Source organism: Salvia hispanica, chromosome 5 (assembly GCF_029641045.1).
Source record: "Salvia hispanica isolate PSC_SH4W2 chromosome 5, Shi_PSC_v1, whole genome shotgun sequence".
NCBI classification, from domain to species: domain Eukaryota; kingdom Viridiplantae; phylum Streptophyta; class Magnoliopsida; order Lamiales; family Lamiaceae; genus Salvia; species Salvia hispanica.
The window spans coordinates 48177369-48202662 of record NC_142696.1 but is presented as its reverse complement, the minus strand read 5'-3'; the positions used below and the strand labels follow the sequence as shown (position 1 = coordinate 48202662).

At 35.8% G+C, this 25294-nt stretch overlaps 4 protein-coding genes and 1 pseudogene across 4 annotated transcripts; 4 read left to right on the top strand and 1 right to left on the bottom strand.

The window, feature by feature from the left end:
- The first annotated feature begins 6792 nt into the window (after positions 1-6792).
- LOC148926954 (malonyl-coenzyme:anthocyanin 5-O-glucoside-6'''-O-malonyltransferase-like) lies at positions 6793-7387 on the top strand. Its single transcript, XM_089059308.1, has 2 exons — positions 6793-6810; positions 6887-7387. Exons 1-2 carry the CDS (start codon positions 6793-6795, stop codon positions 7385-7387), a joined length of 519 nt encoding a protein of 172 aa, XP_088915434.1.
- Positions 7388-8474: 1087 nt separating this feature from the next.
- Positions 8475-9813, bottom strand: LOC125188176 (malonyl-coenzyme:anthocyanin 5-O-glucoside-6'''-O-malonyltransferase-like). The gene has a single exon (XM_048084932.2). It carries the CDS (start codon positions 9792-9794, stop codon positions 8475-8477), a length of 1320 nt encoding a protein of 439 aa, XP_047940889.1. The 5' UTR covers positions 9795-9813.
- A 5760-nt stretch (positions 9814-15573) lies between these two features.
- On the top strand, positions 15574-17399 carry LOC125190616 (phenolic glucoside malonyltransferase 1-like). The gene has a single exon (XM_048087958.2). It carries the CDS (start codon positions 15822-15824, stop codon positions 17190-17192), a length of 1371 nt encoding a protein of 456 aa, XP_047943915.1. The 5' UTR covers positions 15574-15821; the 3' UTR covers positions 17193-17399.
- Positions 17400-19217: 1818 nt separating this feature from the next.
- Positions 19218-20242, top strand: LOC125188179 (cytosolic sulfotransferase 17 pseudogene; annotated as a pseudogene).
- Positions 20243-21796: 1554 nt separating this feature from the next.
- LOC125191182 (diacylglycerol kinase 1-like) lies at positions 21797-25253 on the top strand. The gene is made up of 13 exons (XM_048088677.2): positions 21797-22080; positions 22346-22566; positions 22651-22773; positions 22879-23007; positions 23086-23171; positions 23363-23480; positions 23575-23623; positions 23713-23795; positions 23892-23959; positions 24074-24148; positions 24291-24378; positions 24467-24583; positions 24654-25253. Exons 2-13 carry the CDS (start codon positions 22366-22368, stop codon positions 24966-24968), a joined length of 1452 nt encoding a protein of 483 aa, XP_047944634.1. The 5' UTR covers positions 21797-22080; positions 22346-22365; the 3' UTR covers positions 24969-25253.
- Positions 25254-25294: the final 41 nt, after the last annotated feature.

The following is a 25294-nucleotide window of genomic DNA, read 5'->3' as shown; positions in this document are numbered from 1 at the left end:
TATAAATAGAATCAAACAATATATTTCAAAGTATAAACATACAGAATACACAACCTTTAATTGATAGAGTAATCAAACATTATAATTCACAATGAAATTATGTGAATCAAATCAAATATTCATACAGAAACAACTTTCTATCATGGAAAATAGCCGAATCAAAACATAAAAAAAAAATTCAACTAATATGCACATATAGAATTCATAAATACAATGCGATTTACCAGATTTTAAAGTCATAAGATGTTTGAACGTATTTTAGAAAATAAAACATTCGATTAATACATAAAGCATAGTTTGATAAGTTTCTGTGATTGCTCATGTATATTCATGAAATACTTAACGTACAATTCAACAAAATTGAATTCATAATATATTTGACCATATTAAAAAAAAAACACAACCGATTCAATTCACAGTAGTTTATCAAACAATAAATTCTAAAATTATGGTTTTCAATAATACGAAAATACATGAGTTCTCAACTTGGCTCTGATACCACATATTGGACATTATTTATCATCATATATTCAAGATTACATAATTGAATATAAATAAAGCAAGATCTTCGAACAACATGTATTTCACGTAAACCATAAACATAATAGGATCGAGACATACCTTGGCGATCCATAGCGGAAGCGATTGAGGAAGGAGGAGACGAACTTCCTCGGACTTTCTTTGGCGTAGTGGTGCAACTCCAACTCCAAGGATTTGTTTCTCTCTCTTTCCCTCATTATGTGTTCTCTTAATGTGTGTGTTTTGATGGGATCACCACACTTGTATTTATAGGCAGAGAGAGGACAAACCCCTAAGTATCAAACCCTAAAAGCCCTTTCCATCAAAGAGGCCCAAAATAATTAGTAAATACATTTCTTATTGACCAAGAACATAATCTTCAGTCTGTTAATATTACTAATTGATCACAATCAATTCTAATCAAATCTTTAATAATATATATGCACGTTTCTTTTACTTGATGGCCAAGGGAATGAATATTCATTCCATAAAAAGATTATGTAATCAATCTTTTCCATTTATTGGCAATCAATCGCCATATATATATACATGAACATATATTCTCTTTGGAGAAATATAATATGATTATTTAATTAATTGATGTGACAATAATTAATTGATAGTCAATTAATTAGGGTAAAATGTGTCTTATACCAAATGTATCTATTATACTAAAATCCAATTCTATTTAAGATTCTATCACATGTCACATATGTGAGACATAAAACTTACATTCTCCCACTTGGCGAACATGTGGGACACAAAGCTTTCGATTCTCCCACTTGTCACACTTGACAGAGCCACAGTAAAATAGACATAATAAACATAAGGCGCACATAATATTGGACTTTATAAATACTTTCATCATTGGTAAACATAAGTATTATATTAGAGAGACTACTAATGCGGGTCATGACGGGCGTATATCATTCAATCGACATAGTTCCTTCCATGTACCACATCACCAATAACTCCACTAATATAATCTATAAGTGACACAATGTCCATAATTGTCTTATTTCAAGACTTCCCGCATTAATACTAAAAACGTACATATGCATATCAAATAATAAGTATATGCAGGAAAAGTAGAGACAACTTTATTGAATTCAAAATATCCATAACTTAAGTGTCTGAACCAACATGGAAACATAAAGATTAGACGTTTCCATACCCCAAGACCCATTCTGTTAACTTATTCCATAAATGTCTTAGGCGGTAACGCCTTAGTCAACGGGTCAGCAACTATAAGCTGTGTGCTTATACATTCTATAGATATTATTTGTTCCTGAACTTCATCTTTCATGACAAGAAACTTTAATTCCATGTGTTTAGCTCCTTTGAATACTTGTCATTCTTAGAGAAAGATTCGATTGCACTATTATCACAATACATTTCAAGGGTTTGGATATTAAGGAGACAATACCAAGGCCTGAAATAAAAATTTTCAATCATTAATGCTTCAAAGCAAACCATAAATTTAGCTTTAATGGAAATCCAATAACTTCTAGCTGATCAGATTTCCGTAATGTGAGCATAAAATCTTTTGTTCCCTTAAGTATCTCATTATTATCTTTACAGTTCTCCAATGTTCAACACCAGGGTTACTTTGGTAACGGCCTAGCATTCCAACTGCAAAGTTGATGTCTGGTCTAGTACAGACTTGAGCATACATCAAACTTCCCACAATAGATGCATAAGGAATATTTTCCATCTTACGTTCCAATTCAGTTTTTAGACATTGATTCAAACTGAATTTGTCACCTTTATGAATTGGAACAACACTTGGAGAACATGCACTCATGTCGTATCTCTCTAAAAGATTCGATCTATGTAGCTTTTATGAGACAATCCAAGAGTCCACGTGATTGATCACAAGATATTTCTATCCTATGACATAGGATGTCTCACACATATCTTTTGTGTTGAAATTTTTAGAGAGATAATTTTAGTGTCATGTAGTAATCCAATGTCACTATTAGCAAGCAATATATCATCAACATACAAAACCAAAAATATGAACTTGCTCCCACTAACCTTGAGGTATATACACCGATCAACAGTGTTTTCTTTAAAACCAAAAGCAGTAATAGTGTCATGGAATTTAAAATACCATTGTCGAGAAACTTGTTTCAGTCCATAAATTGATATCTTAAGTTTGCAGACTAAAAATTTTCATTCCATTTCTTAATGAAGTCTTCAGGTTGTTTCATGTAGACTTCTTCTTACAAATCGCCATTTAGAAAAGCAGTTTTTTCACATCCATTTGATGTAGTTCCAAGTCGAAATGGGCTACAAGTGCCAAAATGATTCTAAGTGAGTCCTTCTTTGATACTTAAGAGAAAGTCTCTTTATAATCAATGCTATCTTTTAAGAGTATAACCTTTGGCAACAAGTCTGGCTTTAAATCGTTTGATTAAACCATTTATGTCGAATTTGGTCTTGAAGACCCATTTACACCCAATACACTTTCGTCAGGTAATTCGACAAGGTCCCAGACTCTATACAATCCATAGATTTTAACTCTTTCATCATGCATCAATCCATTTATTAGAACTATTACACTTAATGACTAGTGAATATGAAACTGGGTCATTACGTATTCCTATGTCACATTCGGATTCTTGGAGATATTAGCCACAGTCATCAGAAATACCCAACCTTCGTTTTTTTAGAAAACGCCTTAATGACACTTCTGTAGATGCTTCTTCCACACCTATGTTCAATGACTGTGGCATCATCATTAAGTGGTTGATCATTCAAATATTGTTAGGCTGTTCAACAATATTTGACACACTTAATTCTTGAGGAAATGAGGGAAGACGGAAATCTACCCTTATTTCACTAATGACCGCATTATGAGTGTTAAAACTCCCACTGATCTCATCATTCTTAAAGAATCTTGCATTTCCAGTTTCAACAATTTTCATGCTATGATTAGGATGGTAAAAACTGTACCCTTTGGACTTTACTGGGTGACCCATAATGTAACCACTAACAATCTAAAGTCCAATTTCTTTTCTTGCGAAGAGTATACTCTAGGTTCTGCGGGACAACCCGAAACATGAAGGTCCTGCAACTAGGTTTTTCTACGTGTCCAAAGTTTATAAGGGGTCTTTGGAACAGCCTTAATAGAAACCCGGTTTAATACATAAATAGCTATTCTAAGAGCATAAATTCACAACGATATGGGTAGGGTAGAATTAACATACTTCTAACCATTTCCATGAGAGTTCGGTTTCGTCTCTCAACAACATCATTCTGCTGAGACGTACTTGGCATAGAATATTAAGCATAAATGCCATGCTTTTCTAAGTATTTGGCAAAAGGTCCATGTAATTGACTTATTTTAGTGGTACGACCATAAAATTCACCACCTCTATCGGATCGAATAATTTTCACCTTTCTATTTAATTGCATTTCAACTTCAGTCATAAAATGTTCAACTGTGCCTGAGATTTTTCTTGCAATAAATAAATGCATAACGCGAAAAAATCGTCAATAAAGGTGATAAGATATTTTTCTCCATCAAAGTCGAGACATCAAAAGGTCCGCAAATATGTGTATGTATAATTTTAAGGAGCTCATTACTTCTTGTGGCATTTTTAGTATTGTATTTGGTTTGTTTACATTTAATACAATCCACACAAACGGTAATGCTTGTAAAGTCTAAATTCGAACGAATATTATCCTTTATAAGCCTCTTAATTCTTTCACTAGAAATATGATCCAGTTCCTTTATGCCATAAGAATGATAAATTCGAATGAATATTATCCTTTAGACGCTCCTTCGGTTGCAATGAGAGCATGAGATGCACCCATTCCATACTTCTTCATCTTACGCTCCTCCTAAACCAATACGTTTCCCATTCTTTAAGAATCCACTAATCTTTTATAGTGAATCAATTTGGAATGGTCCATATTGAGGAGGTAAGGAAATTAGGGTCAATTGTACAAGGAAATCCTCATTCACCTATAATCCTAATTTCATGCGTAGAAGAGATGTTATTTATGTCCATCACATGCTCATACATAGTCCGAGAACCATTATATTGCATGCTCATGAGATCCTTCGTAAGTTTTCCTGCAATAAACTTTATATGCAGTTATGAAGCAATCCTCAACGTTCTGCAAACATTCTTTTGCAATGTCAATCGTTGAGAAACTTTATCTGCAACGACCATTCTAATGAACTATAAACTTAGTCCTGTTATATTTTTCCCAAGCATTATGGGCAATCAACCAAACTACTTTGATCATAAGATCATTGACTCATCATTCAACAGTGTTAGGAAGTCCATTACATCAAGAGTGAACTCAAGTTTCTCTTTCCATTCAGAGAAGTTAGTTCCATTAAGTGCGGGAAAATTTGAGATAAACATACTAGTAGCAAAAAATATATGTTTTTACGTTATAAGAGCAATTAAGAAATGAATGCTCACATATAAAAGCTTAGAATAATAACACGAACATTAATTTGAAAACCCATATCATGAGGCAATTATGAAAACTCCTTTGGGTAGTCTTCATACAATTATAAAAATCATGCTTTTAATATTCATATCTTAGTTCAATAATTGAGTAATAATAAATTGGCGTTACCTTTGGGTAATCGGCACCAATTTAAATTATTAACTCCATAAGTGTTTATTATGTTGCAAAGACTATTTCCTTTGGGAATCTAGACCTTATAACAAACAAACTATTTAGATAATGAATAGCCACAAAAAGTATGATGATTAATTGCATACATAGATTTTCATATTAACTTGATTGTAAACTCTTCTCATTTTACCTCACTTTGGTGATTGTAAAATAAACATAATATAATCAAGAACATATAGAGATTAATTGCTTAAACAAATTATAATATGAGTTTGATTATAGACTCTCCTTATTTTGCTTCACTTTGGTGATTGCAAAATAAACATAATATAATCAAAATACATGTTAAAACGAGAATTGAATTATGTAATCATTCATTCCACCGTTCCGGTAGATTCATAATCATAAGACATTTAATTGAAATCTCAATTCATCAATGCACATATTCAAACTCAATTTACATAAAGTATATATACAATCAAAATACCCAAATCAATTCCATATATATAAATAGAATCAAACAATATATTTCAAAGTATAAACATACAGAATACACAACCTTTAATTGATAGAGTAATCAAACATTATAATTCACAATGAAATTATGTGAATCAAATCAAATATTCATACAGAAACAACTTTCTATCATGGAAAATAGCCGAATCAAAACATAAAAAAAAAATTCAACTAATATGCACATATAGAATTCATAAATACAATGCGATTTACCAGATTTTAAAGTCATAAGATGTTTGAACGTATTTTAGAAAATAAAACATTCGATTAATACATAAAGCATAGTTTGATAAGTTTCTGTGATTGCTCATGTATATTCATGAAATACTTAACGTACAATTCAACAAAATTGAATTCATAATATATTTGACCATATTAAAAAAAAAAACACAACCGATTCAATTCACAGTAGTTTATCAAACAATAAATTCTAAAATTATGGTTTTCAATAATACGAAAATACATGAGTTCTCAACTTGGCTCTGATACCACATATTGGACATTATTTATCATCATATATTCAAGATTACATAATTGAATATAAATAAAGCAAGATCTTCGAACAACATGTATTTCACGTAAACCATAAACATAATAGGATCGAGACATACCTTGGCGATCCATAGCGGAAGCGATTGAGGAAGGAGGAGACGAACTTCCTCGGACTTTCTTTGGCGTAGTGGTGCAACTCCAACTCCAAGGATTTGTTTCTCTCTCTTTCCCTCATTATGTGTTCTCTTAATGTGTGTGTTTTGATGGGATCACCACACTTGTATTTATAGGCAGAGAGAGGACAAACCCCTAAGTATCAAACCCTAAAAGCCCTTTCCATCAAAGAGGCCCAAAATAATTAGTAAATACATTTCTTATTGACCAAGAACATAATCTTCAGTCTGTTAATATTACTAATTGATCACAATCAATTCTAATCAAATCTTTAATAATATATATGCACGTTTCTTTTACTTGATGGCCAAGGGAATGAATATTCATTCCATAAAAAGATTATGTAATCAATCTTTTCCATTTATTGGCAATCAATCGCCATATATATATATACATGAACATATATTCTCTTTGGAGAAATATAATATGACTATTTAATTAATTGATGTGACAATAATTAATTGATAGTCAATTAATTAGGGTAAAATGTGTCTTATACCAAATGTATCTATTATACTAAAATCCAATTCTATTTAAGATTCTATCACATGTCACATATGTGAGACATAAAACTTACAAGGAGGATGAGGTTTTCTACTATCCAGCCGATGGGAGGGGGCGGCGGAATGCACTGTTTGATCCTCCCGTGGCGGCGAATTACTTCGGGAATTGCTTGGGTGCTGGGGTGGTGAGGCTCGAGCGTAGTAAGCTGGCGGCTGAGGATGGATTTGTTGTCGCGGCAAAGGCTATTGATGATGAGATGAATAAAATCTACGATGGGGATGAGTTTCTGAAAAAGCCGGAAAATCGGCTGTCGATTGTGTTGTCGAATTTTAAGGACATGAGGGTGTTGCTGGCTTCTGGCTCGCCGAGATTCGAGTTCGCGGGGGCAGATTTTGGATGGGGGTCGATGAGGAAGGTCGAGTTTCTGTCGATGGACGACAGGAACTACGCGATGTGGTTGGGTAGCTCCGGCAACGGTTTGGTCGTCGGTATGTCGTTGTCTAAGGAGATGGTGGAGGCTTTTTCTTCTATATTTGAAGATGGCCTAAGAGTGGGTGGAAAAATATCAAGGATGTAACTTTATTTTACGTGTAACAAAGTTGAAATATAAGAAGTACTCCCTCTATCCCAAATTATTTGGGTAGTTCTATTTTATCATGTCTTAAATTACTTGGATGTCATTTATTTTGGCTATAAAATCCAATTCTCTATTGTATTCTAATTTCTCATTTTTCACCTACTTTATTTTTTTTTTATATCTAAATATTTAAAATTAATTTCTTAAATCTTGTGTCCGAAAAACTAACTCACATAACATAGGACAAGGCACCGCCTCATCTTCTACGACCAAATATGAACCAAAGCCGATTCCCTTGACATTTTTAACATCCCGAAGCTCAAGCATTCCCTTTGGATCCCGAGAGAAAACCCCTTGTACCGTTAGGTCGCCGGCAACATATGAAATGACGTCATTTCAATATATTTTAGGGAAATTGGTCTCTAAAACCATGAACTTTGCCCAAAATTTGGTATTTCCCATGAACTTTGAAATTGGTATATAATATCACGAACTTTGCATTTTGTTTGGTATTTCCCACGGCATGTTTATTACTATATTTGGCTAACTTACGAGGCTTTTATCATACTTGACACAATTAAATCAACGTGGTTTTCAACTTGACTTTTTATGCTACATGTTATGAACTTAAAAAGTGGTTTCAAATATTATAAAACATATCACGGTTGCCTATATTAAATAAGATTTTGATGAAAATATCTTATTTGAGTGAGTTTGGGAAATACCAAACAAAATGCAAAGTTCGTGATATTATATATCAATTTCAAAGTTCATGGGAAATACCAAATTTTGGGCAAAGTTCATGGTTTTAGAGACCAATTTCCCTATATTTTAATTCTCTATATTTGTTACTTTTCTCTTATCCCAATACTGTGTCTCAGTTTGATCCAATATTAATTTAAGAAATGTAAAAGAAAATTAGCCGAAAAGATTAATTAAGACAATTTGTAAGGAAGGGACCAAGATCGAAAAATGAGACACATAGTGTTTAACGATTTTATTTAATTGAAACTTGAAAAGATTTTATTCGAATAGTTATGGCTGAATAACATCACTCTCATTCATAACTACACATGATCTTCATTCATTACATTAGGCCTTGAGCAAATATTGCAGCAAATGCTTCCATCCTCTTCTTCTCCATCGACAACCCCACCTCCAATCCGCCGCCTTCGCCCCTCGATTTGCTCAGCGACATCGAACTCTCCCCGTCAATCGACAGCACCTCCACCTTCCTCGCCTCCCCCCACCCGAAATCCGCCGCGCCAAGATCGAACTTCGGCGACCCCGAAACCCCAACCGCCCGAATCCCCTTCATCTCCTCAAAGCTCTCCCGCCAATTCTGCATACATCTCAAAACCTCCTCCTTCCTATTCACCCTCTCCCTCATCACCCTCCCGAACTCCTCCGCCGCCGCCGCAAACCCCTCCTCCCCCGCCAGCCGCCCCGCCTCCACCCTCGCCACCGCGTAGCTCAGGCAGTTGCCGAAGTAGCTCGCGGGAACCGGCGGATCCGCCCGCCCGCGCACGTCGATGACGAACGAGAAGTGCTCCGCGACGTCGCCCGCGCGGCCGGACTTCGCCAGACAGCTCCAGACGTACGACGCCGCGGCCACGAACGACGAGATCTGAACCGGACCGGTTCTTTTTTTCAGTTTTTCTAAACCAGTCCGGTCCAGAGTGAACGTCGCCCTGACCCGGCCCGTGGGGACCGGGTCAGAGGATGGTGGAGGTGTGAAAGGAATCTCTCTCATCACTTCCCAATTCAAATGGTCCCACCCACATGGGTCATTAATAAGCCCTCTGTCGAAAACTGGCCGGTTTTCGACAGAAACAGACTCGGATCCGAGTCTGTTAATCTCGGCCCACGCTTTAATAAATCCGACGATCGAGCTAGCGTCGCCGAGGACGTGGTGGTTGGTGAACCCAACCGCCACGCCACGGCCGGGGAACAGCGTGGCCTGGAGGGCGAAGACAGGGACGACTTTAAATTCGTCCCTGTCTATCGTCATTGATGGAATCAACGGGATGTAGTCGTAGAATTGATCCGCGTCTCGCGAGTGGTTCGCGGTGAGGTGGTCGAAGTCGTTGGCGGAGACGGCGACCGTGAGCGGGACGGAGTCGCCCGCGAGGTAGCGGATCGCGGGCTTCTGCGCGGTGTCGGAAGGGTAGAGGAGGTTTCCGGCGACGGGGAGGTAGTGTTTGAGAGTTAAAGAGAGAGAGTGTTTGAGGTTTGGAACAATGGTGTTGGAGAATTCAGCTTCGGAACATGGGTGGCTGTAGAAGATGAGGCGGCGGATGGGGGTGAAGTGGATCCAGGTGACGTCGAGGTAGGATAGCGGCAGTGATAGCTCGGCGGCGGCGCCTGGTGCCGGCGGAATGCGGCAGGTTTCAAGCACGGTTGTCATGGTGGTTAGGGTATGGTGTGTTATAGAAATATTTTCACATCATATTATATAGAAATTGAATCCGTGAATATTAGTGCTCCATTTTTCTGATATAGATTTAATTTTATCCCATTTACATGTAATTTTTTTTTTACAAAATTAATATTCATCCTATTACATGTAATTGATAGTAATATTTATTAAAAGATATAGTAAAATAGGAGAGATAAAGTGAATGCAAAGTCTGAGAAACTAGATGTTTTACGAAAAACGAAAATTAATAGTAACATATAATGTAACAATAAAAAAGGGAAATCAATAGTTTAGGGGTGGAGGGAGTAAATAATTAGAATATACCAATAAATATGATGAATTGGAATATTAAATTTTGAGTAATCTTCGCTGGAAATAGAGAGATTCTTGTAAGCACAATTACCTTAATTAAAGTTTGGTATATAGTCATTAATGCAATTTGTAGTTTTATTCTAACGACGCGTCCTTGAGTTTAACTTAAAGGAGTAATACTTTTTTGTTTTTATATAATCCCTCCGTCCCGGATAATTCGGGTCACTTTGACCGGGCACGGGTTTTAAGAATTGTAATGAAAAGTGGGTTGAAAAAGTTAGTGGAAAGTGGGTCCTACCTTTATATATTAGTTTTATAATAAAATGTGAGTAGGAATGAGTTAGTAGAATATGGGACCCATTACCAAAAATGGTAAAAGTGAAGTAGGACAAATTATGTGGGATGGACCGAAATGAAAAACTGGGACGAATTATCTGGGACGAATGGAGTAATTGTGTTAAAGAACAATTATTTTTATATATTATATTTCGGATAATTATATAAATTTATTGGGCTGTATTCATGTATAGATCCATGGCCCATTTAAAAATTACACACTCGAGCCCATTTCCCCCTATTTCACCCAATTCACTTAAAATGGGCTGCCAGGAAAATAGAGATAATGGTTCATCTCAGAAAAATACAATTAATGGAGTGATAGTGAGACACGATTTTGATAAAAGTTAATCGCATATTGTAAATGGAGATATAATCACCCCTTGAGGTAATGTTAGTAATTTTGATAAATGTATTATTATTGACGAAAACAGTGGATTATATTAATACTCCATCCGTCCAAAAAAAAAAAAAGGCCATTATTGAACTGACATGTATTTTCATGAGAAAATTGATAAAAATAACAAAAAAAAAAGAGAAAAAGTGGATAAAATATAAAAAATTATGTTTCGTAAACATTCTAAAATGATAAAATGAAACTATTTTTTATTGACAAAGGAGTATAAATTGTGAATAAATTTTATTCTGATAATGTGTCGTTGGGTTATATCTAGAAATGAAAAGGACTAATTCTTGTAGACGAATCAAATAATCAAAATATGAAAATATTGATTTGAAGTTTTCGGAGATGCAAAATGGCTTCTATTTTACCTATTGGTGTAGTTTTATGAGTTCGCTAAACAATGAGTTGAATAAATTAACGTTACACTTAAATTAAAACTACTAATACCCTATATACTCCCTTTATCCCAATTGAGATAATCGCAGCATCTAATAAGGTTAATTATAAGATTTATATAGTACTATTAATTAGTAGGATTTAATTTGCTTAGAATTCTATGTGCACCATGGAGAAATATTTCACTATTTATTTTCTTTTTCAATTCCAAAGTCTTGTAGTTGACCTTGGTGATATTTTTCCCATGGAAAGTAGCTAAAGTAATGAATATTGCTATTCAAAATAGTCAAATAGCTTTAGAATTTAGACACTTTTTTCACATTAAGATGTGATATATGTCTATTTTTGCTGCTTGTAAATCCTAAAACCGATACTCCACATTTTTGTTTCTCCACCTAAAAATATTATGGAATTTTTTTACCTAACATTTTCATTAACTAAACAAAGGCACATGAATGGATAGATTACTTTGAATTATGATTATACATGAATTAACAACAAAATAAATATCATAATCAAATCGTTATGGGGTTTGTTAAATGTTGTAATACTACCTATAGACTATAATTTTAATTCAAAATTGATTATCAAACTTTTAAGTGGTCAAAATGTTGAGGTGGATACAAACAGAATTTCAACTCCAATCATCTTATTTCTGACGTTTTAATAGTTCAAAGCGCACCTAAACACTTTCTTTGACCAATTGATTAGTTCTTTTTTAGTTCTATTTCACTAGCTTTTTTTTTTTACTTTAAAAGGGTTTCAGAATATATAGCAAGTTCATCTTTTTCAATTTATAGATGAAATATCCATCGACTTGAATAATTGCCATGATGATTATGGTCTAAGTTTACCTAATTTACAACTAAAACATCCTTTTCCGGCGCACCAAATCCACTCCTAAATATTTGATATATATATGATAATTTGACAATACAAATTAATGTATTTGTATTTATTTTTTTAATAATATTATGTCTCTGATTTCTCAGTTCTTGTCTCGAATTGAGTTAAATAGAATTACACCATTAATTATGCACAACGACGAATCAAGTAAACGAAACATGTGTAGTCGGACTTAGCTGGCTGGAGCAGGTTGTCGCCAATTCATCAGCATCATCCGGTGCTGTTTAGGCTGAAAAGGAATTTTTTCCGTAGCTATTTGAATTATGAAATTGTATATTCCGGTTATACGTTCTACCTGATGGATTAAATTATTTTTTTCGTGTTTTATAATCATTTTTTTAAAAAAATTATGATTATTACATTCTTCGCCAAAAATGTTGCTAGCTAGAACTATTCATATTAAATAAAAGAATATAGAAAAGTGTCAAGATCTAGTCATCAATACATATTAGAAGTCAACTGATTTTAGTTTATTCTCTTGTTTTGAAAGGCTAATGACTTTGATTTATTCCTTTTGTCAAAAACCACACTCTATTACCAATATTAGTGAAATTACTTTTGTTAGTTTGACTACTTCGAATCCATCGATGAATTGACAAATAGAAATTAAAATTAAAAGTATTTGTTGAGTCGAGATTAAAATTATAGGAAAAATTTGTTCAACCTCGATGAGGTTAGGTGTAAGGATAAAGTAGGGCCACAAATACAACAAAATAAAAGACCAAATCAAACTTTCATCTTAGCCTTGACTTTAGCGGTTTCTTGTAGTATATGTTTTTATATATGATCTTACATTGTTTAAAATATAAAACTCTTACCCCCAAGACTTTTTTGGTGCTAGTCCATGATGTTAGAGGTGGATCTTGGATTTTAAAAATCAATGGGTGAACAAATTAGTAATTCAATTTTGTAAGTGTGATTTATCAACATATTGAATATGGAGGCATAAACTTCACATAGCTCCATTATCCATTCGATTATGTACGTAGATCGATTGGATTCGAGTTTCACCCTGCCTGACTTGGTTAATTTTTCTTAAAAAATACATTTTATTAAGATCATTAATCTCTTTTAATCACAAAGTGCCACTTTATATTTAGAACATATTGTGTCTTTTATTTAGGGGTTGGAATTCGGTCAATTCGGTTCCGACCTAACCGATTAGTCGGTTAACCGACTCCCATTTTTTCTGAAATCCAGAATCGAAACCGAACCCTTTGTCGGTTCGGTTCCTCAAGTGCAATATAATACATTAAGTGATAAGTTGGGAAATCAAAAGGACAAAAATCATGATTCCATTCCATCATCAAAAACCAAAATTCCAACAAAGTTTACAAAACGAAGTCCAAAACCAATATATACCAACATCATTCATCAAACTAACTTTTACTTTTCTAAAACAATAATAATAAAACTAAAATAAATATATAAAAATTAAATATTTAGAAAATAACGGTTATTCGGTTCTAACCTTTCGGTTCTCGGTTAGAACCGGAACCGAGATTAACTTAAACTTAATAACCGGAACCGAACCTTAATCTTTTTTTTTTATTATTTTCGGTTAACCGGGAACAAAAAAAATAAAGTTCGGTTCTCGGTTAACCAAGAACTGAAAACCGTTTCCTCAGGCCTACTTTTATTCATATGACTATTCATTTTTGTTCATAACAACAATCACTTTAAATGAAGTAAATTTAATCGTAATAACAATAATTTTTTAACAAAGTGTAATTTATTTATTTTTTTTGCATATGAACGGTAACGAGGAAAGTATAAGTTTTTGTCAAAAGAAATTAGGAGAAAATTTGTCAAATCTTTATTACACACATGCATCAATGGTTAGACTAGTAGTCTCTTATCACCAAGTATTATGTTCACATTCAAATATCATGGACGTCGATGTAACTAATTATATTTCAATAAAATCGAAATTTAATTTTTAATAATTTAATTAAGCACAGGGAATTGGTAATTCAAGACCAAGCTAGTTTTGAACCTAATTATATGCTCTGAAAGAGATAAAATCGATACTCATACATATCTATGAATTTAAATTGTTTGGTATGATATTGTGTTTGTGGCGCATCGTATTTCTCTAAAGTCCTATAGTAATAATATTATACATGAAGAAATTAGTGTAATGGGTTGTTGATGGTGTGAACATCTACCGTTTCTTTGTGGGGGCAATCACTAACAACTAACTACCAAATATTAGCAAAATATAACTATGAAATGTTTAAAGTTGGGAGAAGACAAAATCTACAAATCTACCTATCTAATTTTAATCAATTCACATATATAAAGATAAACTCTATTACAAGAGATGGTCAATTGGTCATGAACGGCACGAAGGAATGTATCATTTTTATATTGAGAAATTTTAATATATATTTTCAAATATAGGGATATTTAAGGGCTGGCCGTTGAATTTCATGTGAACTTTTTAAAATTTATGCAAATATAGTAGATATAAATTGGAGGGTTAATTATTTTTGTAAATATTTAGTAACTCATTTTATAACACCTAGGGTTAAAACTTTTTTTTTATATCAGTTAGAGGGAAGAATTAGCAATAATTGCATGCGCCTAAGAATATCAACCATCCCATCAAGTTTTAAGTCAATCCTATTCGAATTACAGACTAGTCGAATGTGGGATAATCATGATGAATTTGATATACAATTCGAACTCTAACACCCTAAAATTAACAAATTCTTCTAATTAACCCACAAATACGAATGGAATTGATATTTCTATATAAGTAAGAGATTATTTTATTAGGATGGATGAAAATGAAAATAGAGTTTGAAGGGACAGGAACGTAATAAAGTATCTAATTATATAGTACTAATATCAATTCCTACAATAGCTAGACCAAACCAGTAGAATGCGACTTTTGATATCTGTCCCCAACATTTATATATAAAGCACCGACGGATAATACATTATTCCATATTTCCATTGGTATTTAAATACCATTTGCATTATATGATAACTGCACCATAATAATATATAATTATATTTGTATAATCTCTGATCTTGGCTAGATTATTGTCTAAAAGTAATTGATGCAATTGATCACCTACAGTATAATTGTATGATGAATATGCAATTTATATGCTCTAAGTTAGCCTTAATCACTACTACTAGAAAATGTGTTACATCGTTAAAACTAAAGAAATATGTAAGCTTACCTAACTACAGAATTGTCAACGGAAGACTAACTGTTTCATCGTGGTTCGTCACAACAAAAACTTACGAAGCCGATATGGCATTGCAATACTAACCCTGCCACTGGCTAGAGCCGGTGTAACGCATATCTCATCACTGCAAAGTAACGATGCCATATTCTGTTATGCTCCCTCCGTCCGCAAAATTTTATTTTACTTCGTATAATTCTTAGGTACATTGTTGTTCAAATCAATTCTCCTATAAACTTTAATTTGGGTGAAACTATATATGAAGTGATAACTGAAAATGAACGTGATTTTTACAAAAATTTTACTCCTAATTTTTACTAGTAATGTCACGTGATTCTACTAATTGTGCCTAATTGCCGACCTATATAAGATAATATATTTAATTCAAAAATTCCCAGCAACTCTTCCCCCTTTTAAAAACGCATATAGTCTAATTATGCAGAGAATAATCCTCTTTAATTTATGGCACAAACTCATGAAATTCCGATGGCCGCCGCCGTGCTTGACCGCTGCCAAATCCAGCCCTCGCCGGACACCGTCACGGAGCTGATTCTCCCGCTCCTCCACTTCGACATCACGTGGCTCTACTTCCACCCCGTCCAGCGCCTCCTCTTCTTCCACCTCCCCTGCTCCCGGCGCCATTTCGTCGAAGTCATCGTTCCCGATCTCAAATCCTCTCTCCTCATCACCCTCAATCACTTCCTCCCCCTCGCCGGCAACATCGTGCATCCGATCAACGGCGGCAGGCCTTTCTCTCGCTTCGTGATCGGCGATTCGGTCTCGTTTACCGTCGCCGAGTGCGATAAGGATTTTAAGCACCTCACCGGGTATCATCCGCGGCTTTCGGATGAGTTCTACGCGTTTGTGCCGGAGCTTCCGCCGGCGAAGATCTCGCCGGAGGATGTCGTTCTGCCGGTTCTCGCGCTGCAGGCGACGCTGTTTCCAGATCACGGCGTGTGCCTGGGGTTTACGAACCACCACGCGATCGGCGACGCGAGCACGATCGTCCGATTCGTCAAATCCTGGGCTTCCGTGAACCGATTCGGCGGCGACGCGAGGCTGATCGACGATAAATCGCTCCCGTTCTACGATCGGACGTCCGTGAGCGGCGCCGGCGCGCTGGACGCGAGGTATTGGGAGCTCGTGCGGCGGACGCGCGGCGTGGTGCCGCGGCGGTTCTCGTTCCCGTTCAACAAGGTGCGCGCGACGTTCCTCGTCCGCCGCGACGACGTGGAGGCGCTCAAGGCGTTCGTGGCGCGGCGGCGGCCGGAGACGCACGTCACGGCGTTCACGACGACGTGCGCGCTGGTCTGGGCGTGCCTGGTGCGCGCGGAGGCCGGATCCGTCCCCGACGACGAGCCGGAGTACTTCTGCTTCGCCGCGGACTGCCGCGGCCGCCTGGATCCGCCGCTCCCGGCGAATTACTTCGGAAACTGCCTCGCGCTGGTGAAGGCGGAGTCGAGGCACGGCCTGCTGAAGGGGAAGGAAGGATTCCTCGTCGCGGCGGAGAGCATCGGCGTCGCGATCCAGAAAACGGTGTACAACGAGAGGGGGATCCTCGACGGCGCGGAGGAGTGGCCGACGGATTTTCGGAATTTGATCCGGAAGCGTCTCTTCGGCGTGGCTGGATCGCCGCGGTTCGATCTCTACGACGCCGACTACGGCTGGGGACGGCCGCGGAAGGTCGAATCGGCGTCGATTGACACAGACACGTCGATGGCGCTCGGCAAATCCAGAGATTTCGACGACGGATTGGAGTTCACGCTGTCGCGGCCGAAGAGGATTTTGGATGCGTTCGCGGCGATTTTCACGGAATCGATCAGGACTCTGTGAGAATCGCGGCGGCGAAAATTAGGGCTCGGAAATTGGGGATTTTTTCCTGCGGCGGCGAGGCGGATGTATTTAAGCTTATGAATCTGGTAATTTTGTTAGCATTTGATTTAACAGATATACTATTGATTTAGGTTAATTCTTTTAATTACGTGTTTTAACCATTGAAAGATTACTGTGATTTATACATACTGTAAGATTGTAATTCGATTTCGCAGCTACAGTGAAGTAAATTCTTCAAATGTTATCTTATCATACTCCAAAAATGAGTTTTGGGATAGAAATTTTCTCCAAATTTTTCCTTAGGCCGTCTTTTGCCTGCTACTCGGTTGGATGCCATTTTATGGCTATTATGGTTTTTATGGCATAGTGCTTTTACACGTAAAAGTAGTTGTGAGATCTATCGACCGTGAAATGCTGATTGATGCTTTGACTAGTGATTTGGTTATGGAAAGCTAGTTGGGTGTCTATATAAAATGATTTGTGACCTTCCACTCGACATCGTCGTATCACTAAAACCGACTTGTATCTTAGCTCGACGGATGGGTCTAGCATTAAGCTCACTTTTGAGTTTTGCCTTTGCTCTTGAGGGCCAATTTATGTATTTATCAACACGAGAGGCAAAGACATATGTTAATCTCCTCTTCGAGATATACTCTTTGATCATTTTCACAATAGCGATTGCACCATTGTTGAAACCATTATCCTTAATAAAGTTCGAAAATTTGTACGCTACTAAAATTTCAATATATTCGAATGGAGTCAAGTCACCTACCTACTCTACATACTAAGCTGAAAACACACCAAAAATCCCCCCATGAAACGTACATATAGATGATCCAAAAGTAATATCTTGGTAATTATGTCATAGATCCGCTACTAATTGTGATCGTGAATGAGTAATGTTTTTGGGCCTTGATGAAAATGGTCACCAAGCGCCACTAATACATCATTTAACAGTAAAGAATGATCTAAAGTATATAGTAAAGAATTAGATCGTGGTTTCAACTCCATTAGTGCCTCATTATTTAAAAACTCATTAGTTGTCTTTTTTAGGTGATATTCTATTGTGTTATCATACTAAAAATTATTGGGCCTATCAAATTGCTACAATCATTAAAGTGGGCTTCCGAATTTTGGGCCATTAAAAATATTGCTATCATTTTACTTTGGGTTCTAATTTTCTATTACTATCATTTTCTATGCCAATCTTCCAATCGAAAACAAATTTAAAATTTTCAAATCTCACCAATTTTATCCCAGCCTTTTCAACATGTATCAAATATATAATCTGAATAACAGAAGTGCTTTTGGAAATAAAAACCGTTTAGGATTTTTTAAGCCCATTATCTAAGTTTTTTTTTCTTATAGGAGAAACGTCTTATCAACTAAATTGTGTCTCATCGTAAAGCCTACTGTCTAAACGGTTTATTCTCGTTTTCAATTTATCGTTGAATGTTTCTCCGTTGGGTCATTAGTTACTATGTCATTGGTAAAAGAAATAAGAACTTGTAAATAAGGCAAAAATTAATTGTACTACAATTTTCACATATAATCGAATTAAAATCTGATCAGATAAATCTAGAAGCTGCATTACTTAAAAATGTTAATTTAAGTAAAGGGGTTGAATGGAATATGCAATAATTATAATGTAATCCAAATGATTTTGACTATACGTCAAAGATTCAATTTGATTTGATTCACAGCTAAGATTTAGACTTTAAGCTATACTTTGTTTCTGCTTTTCTTTTTTTAATAAATTGTTAATGTGAATAACATAAACAGCTAATTAAGGCTTGTCAGAACATCACATGAAATTTAATCCTTGACTATAACTATTAGAAGTCTTCATTTACAATTTTAAATAACTAAACAAGACAAGTTTTAATAAATGGAGTACTCTTGCCTCTATAAATACTTCACACTACCAATCATTCAATAACATCCCAAATACCATAGTAGCATATAAAAATTTCCATTATTTTCTTCAAGAACCCCACATTAGTTTCACAAATCATCAATAGTTTGATGGATAATTCATTATTGGAGATGGATTTATCTACCCTCCCAAAAGAAAATTGGTGGGGCGATCATGATTATCTCTATAAAGTTGGTGGCTTTTGGCTTTTGCCTCAATTTATCCAATCCATTTATAGGGTTGTTAAGTATTTCAAGCCAATGCCAAGTGATATAATATTGGCTTCTTACCCAAAAACCGGCACTACATGGCTCAAATCACTTGTTTTCTCTATCGTCCATCGATCTTCCAATTCTAAACATCGTCTATCCCTAAACCACCCCCATGACTTGGTCCCGACTTTAGAGGTTCAAGTTTTTACAACATCGAATATCGCCCCTAGTAGTGAAAATCAATCAAATAGAATATTCAGCACGCACATCCCATACCAGCTTCTATCAGAAACCCTAGATTCGTCTGAATGTCGCGTTGTCTACGTGACAAGGAACCCTAAGGACACCCTTGTCTCGACGTGGCATTTTGTCAACAAGTGGAAGAAAGCTATGGACTACCCTTGGCAACTCAACTTGGCGATCGATAAGTTTTGCCAAGGATTGAGCCCATGTGGACCTTACTATGATCATGTGATGGGGTACAAGAAGTTGAGCATGGAGAGGCCAACAAATGTGTTCTTCATAACCTATGAGGAGCTTAGGGTTGATCCAATAACTCATGTCAAGAGATTGGGTGAGTTTTTAGGGTTTCCATTCGAAGGAGATGAACAAGTTCAAGAGGTTGTCAATAGTTGCAGTTTCGAAGTGCTAAGTAACTACGAAGTGAACAGGTCAGAGGAATCTCCAACTTGGTTCCAACTTCCGTATAATTCTTTTTTTAGAAAAGGGGACGTTGGAGATCACAAAAACTATCTCAGTGATGAGACTATTGAGCGCATCGATGCACTTACTAGACAAAAATTTCATTCCTTAGGTTTCAATTATGGGACCTAATTAACAATTAGTTCATGTTATGTTTATGATTGTTGATGTTTGGGTTTATTTTTTTCCTTGAATCAATACTTTGATTTGATTGTATTTTCAAACTTTTGTTGCAAAACATATAAAGCGACCTGTGACTAAATTTATTTTTACTGTGATTGACTCTATCGGTGTTGAATTAACATGACCTTAATTAATTAACATTAATCATGACATTAATGAATTATTGAATAATTGGTGTCTTTTCAAGAAACACTAAAACTACTCGAATTAGACTAATCCCACTGAGTAGGACCATGCTAACAACTAGTACAAATTAAAATCATCGTGAATTAGCTCGTGAATTTTCAAAAAAAAAAAATTGACAACATACGATGTGACGTCAGATAAAATGTAGGACCATAACGGCTAGCTAGTTATTTAATTTTCCTTTGAAGAATCACATATCAAATTGACCTTTTTAATCAACCAAAAAACATGTAGTATTTGGTGTATATACAAATGCCAACCACATGTTTGTACTATATATGAGATTTTTTAGACCAATTAAAGCTTTTCTTTATAGGGTGTGTTTGATTGGGAGTTTATATTTTATTTAGATATTTTTTAATTCTATTTATAGTGTTTGAATTGATGGTATATCATCTATAGTCTTTAATAACATATGTTTGATATGCTATATACTACCACTTTATAGTGTGAAAATTCCAAAACTTTCCTTTGACTTTTTTATACTCCTAGTATATTGAGTCTGAAGGTTATATTAGTAATTTCAGTTAATTTAAGATTGATATTTTATTACTATCACTGAATTTTTGTTGATAGTAATACACCCTTTTCTTGCCCTACTACAACGGGCCCTTGCCGTGTGAAAGGGTCACACAAAATAATTAAATGGCAATTCAAACACTAGATTGGGCCCTGTAAACACCCTTTAAATGTTTCTTTCTATCAATTCAAACACACCCTAATAACCTGTAAATTAATGATGCAGGAATTCGACTTTGTGAAAAACTAAATCAGTTCTTCAATTGATGCAATTTTCCAAAGTCGAATTATTGCGCAGTTTCGTAAGAATATCTCGTAAGTTTATCCAACTTTTTGACGTTGTAACGCCATAAATAGTCAAAATTGAAGCCATTTTTCTGAAAACTCGAAAGTTCTCCCCATGAAATAATTTCTATATTTGTCATTTTAGATTATCCACAATTTAAACACTCATTTTTTATACTTCACGCTCCTAGTTACACTCATGTTCCACTATAAAATTATTATAATATAAAAATAAACTTATATTGCAATAACATTTTCATCCATTTTTCTTTACATTTCTTAACCAAGACAAAGTAGAACTTTATATCGTAGAGTAGAAAGATATAGTAATATATTTTACTTTATAATTAATTAAAACTATAAAAAATTGTCATTGATACGTATCAAACTAAACTCTAGAAAAGAAAACTAAAAAAAATGTTTCGAAGCTATAAATATTGAATATTGATTAAAAAATTCCAAAAATGAACAGACAAGGCACTAGCCCTCAACAAGATGAGCCAACTGTAATAACGAACCAATGAGAGCTTCATCGGCGCTTCCTCAATTCACAATCAGAGCTAACTTAGCCTATTAAGTTAGTACCAAATTTAATCACCTAATCCACACTTAATGCCGAAGCTTTCTCTCTCATCCTTCATCACAATTTTACGCGTCTCTCTCTCTCTCTCCGCATACAATTTCATGTTCCTCAGACTTTCAAGATCCCAACTTCGCTGTAGATTCCTTGTCGGACCCACCACCAATTCAATATCTTTTTAGTTCCCAGCTCTCTTTCTTTCTCTGTTGACTTGATTTTTTTGGCGTTGATTGGTTAGAGCCCTGATATTCTTGTTATTCAGCTTGGGATAGCTCAAAAAGGGGGAATCTTGGCTTCTTTTTTTGGGTAATTCACTAACTTTGGGTATGAGAATTATGTGTTTGATGAAATGTCTGATCCAGTTTGAATGTGTTTTTGAGGTGTGGGAAAGGATCTGTTACTGAATCTTAAGAGAATTTTTTTTATTGATAATTTGTAAAGATGTCACTTTTGAATATTCTGCTCATCTTTATTCGATATGGTGTTCTTTGCTTGATTTATTTAACAAGTAGTAGAAGAAAAGAATCTCCTTTGCTTGAAATCTTGCATTTTTCTCAAATTTGTGTTGCAGTTTTTGATTGGGAATCAGGAATGGCAATTGAGAACCTTGATAAACATGATTTCATCAAGGATTTTCTCATCCCGGGCTCGTTGCTCGAGCAAGACACGGAGATCCAACGCTTGCCTTCTAAGCCCGGACACCCTGTTCTCGTGTTTATCAACTCGAAAAGTGGTGGTCAGCTTGGAGGAGAGCTTATTGTCACGTATAGATCCATACTAAACAAAGAGCAGGTGAAAAACTAGTTTCGTGTTGTGAAAACCATCTTTTTCGAATAACTAGACACATGAGCTTACTTATTTTAGCCATATTTTTAGGTTATTGATTTAGGGGAAGAAGCTCCTGATAGGGTGATTCGAAAGGTTTTTATCAATCTCGAAAGGCTGAAGAAGCAAGGGGATGAGAATGCTTTTTGGATTGAGGATAAATTGAGGCTAATTGTGAGTTGTGAACAAAAGGAAATAAAGAAGTGGTCTTTCCTTTTCCTTATACTACTTTTTTATTGGTGATTTCTTGAAACTTAATGTATGAGCTTCGACATATAGGTAGCTGGTGGAGATGGCACGGCCGGATGGATTCTTGGGGTTGTTTCTGATCTCAAACTATCTCACCCGCCACCTATCGCTACTATGCCTTTGGGAACTGGAAACAATCTGCCATTTGCATTTGGTTGGGTAAGTATGATCATTCTTTGAGTTATGTTTCGAGTATATTCGTTGTTTGAGCTCTCAGTTTATGGCGATGCATTTTAGGGTAAAAAAAATCCGGGTACTGATCGTGGCTCTGTGCTTTCGTTCATGGATAAAGTACGGGGAGCAGACGAAATGAAGATGGACAGGTAATTTATAAACCTTTTTTACTTCATAGAAGATCGTTATAACCATGGATAGTTTGTCATTTTCATCAAGATCGTTATTTATCGACAAATAAGCAATCAGAACATTCTTGATAATGTGTTGGCATGATGTACATATACAGTGATCGTGTCTTACTCTTGCGATTTTGCTTAAAATTTTCTGTACATAACAGTTGGCACATTATGATGCGAATGAAAGCAATACAAGGTTGTGCTCCGGTTGCTCCTCCTGAGTTGCCACAATCGTTGCATTCATTTCATCCCGTTTCTTCAACAGATGACCTCAATGTGGTAAGAAACGCTTTCCATCCTTCGTTTAAGGTGTACTTTCCCATTTTCAACTGTGGCTAGTCGTACTTATGTGTCACTTGCCACAATATTACAGGAAGGTTATGATACGTATCGTGGAGGGTTCTGGAACTACTTCAGCATGGGTACGCGAATTAAAGAATCTTGACGACATTTACACAGTTTAGGTTTTTTAGCTTATTGTGCTGAGTTGTTGTTTTTTCCTTCTCTTCAGGAATGGATGCTCAGGTTTCTTATGCTTTCCACAACGAGCGCAAGAGGAACCCGGAAAAATTCAAAAACCAGCTTGTGAATCAGGTAAAATGACTGGACAACTAACACTGTATTAGTTTTTTTTATTTCGTCTTCCTTAAAAATCGTTGTGATTTCTGTCATTTGTATCTTCCATTACAGAGTACATATGCTAAGCTAGTAAGCACACAAGGATGGTTTTTGCCTTCTCATTTGAACCATGCTGCAAGGTGAGTTCGTAAGCTGTCGAACGGATGTTTTTGCTCAACTTCTGCTTAACTTACCTTTCAAGGCTCGCTTATGCAAACCGGCCTCCTTAACATAAAATTGCATTCCCATTGCAGTATCTCTCAACTTTGTAAGGTTAAGATCATGAAAAAGGGTGGTTCTGATTGGGAAGACCTTAAAATTCCTCACAGGTACGACACTTAACTGCTATGCATACGCTCGTTTAACTTTCTGATGGTCGTGTTACTACAAACAAATAGAACCTGGGATTCTTGGGTTCGAAAATTGCTCTGATTTCAACTTGAACTAATGCATTTTTCGTCTAACATTCAGCGTCAGATCAATCGTGTGCCTCAATTTACCCAGCTTTTCTGGAGGACTAAATCCGTGGGGAAATCCGAATAGTCATAAACGTCGTAATGTAAGTAGTATTCTCGAATCTCAACCAGCCATCCATCACCCAATTCGTTTACTATAACTAACCTCATGAATTTCTGCACCTGCAACAGAGAGACTTAACCCCGCCTTGCGTAGATGATGGCCTTCTTGAGATTGTTGGCTTCAGAAACGCTTGGCACGGGCTTGTTTTGCTCGCTCCAAATGGACACGGGACTCGTCTTGCACAGGTTAGTGAAACGTTGTGTGACTATGTTTTGTCCAGAACGTAATGTTTTTTTTTTCTTGCATCCTATCAAGGCACACCGTATCAAATTCGAGTTCCATAAAGGTTCAGCTAAAGAAACGTACATGAGAATCGATGGAGAGCCGTGGAAACAGCCTCTTCCAGAGAACGATGAGACGGTTGTGGTGGAAATCTCTCATCTTCGCCAAGTCAAGATGCTTGCCATCGATGGTTGTAGAGCCGGGAGTGTTTCAGGCTCCCCGCCTCCGGAAGGTCACGACGTCGATGATAAGGATAGTGAGAAGGAAGATGAGGAAGTGAAGAAGAAGTTTGGTGCAGCAGACACTTTCAAGTTCCCAGAAGGGTTTCATATCTCCCATTTCAGTTGATAATGTAATTAATCTTTGGTAATATCTGATTATTTTGGTAGTTTGTTTCTTCCCAAGCATCATATTAAGACATGGAGTGCTATTTATTGGGGCAATTACATTGTAGTGTTGTGTACATTAGATTAGGATATATTGATTGATTGTGAAATATGTAATATATTTTATTGGGAATATTATAGTTTAAGACTTTAAGAGTAATGTAATGTTATGTACCTTATGTTGTCTGTAAACACTATTCTTGTTTATTGTTGTTTATTTTATTTTATACATTTGGTTTAATTTCAATATCTCAATATTTTATACATAAGGTACTAATTTTAGTTATT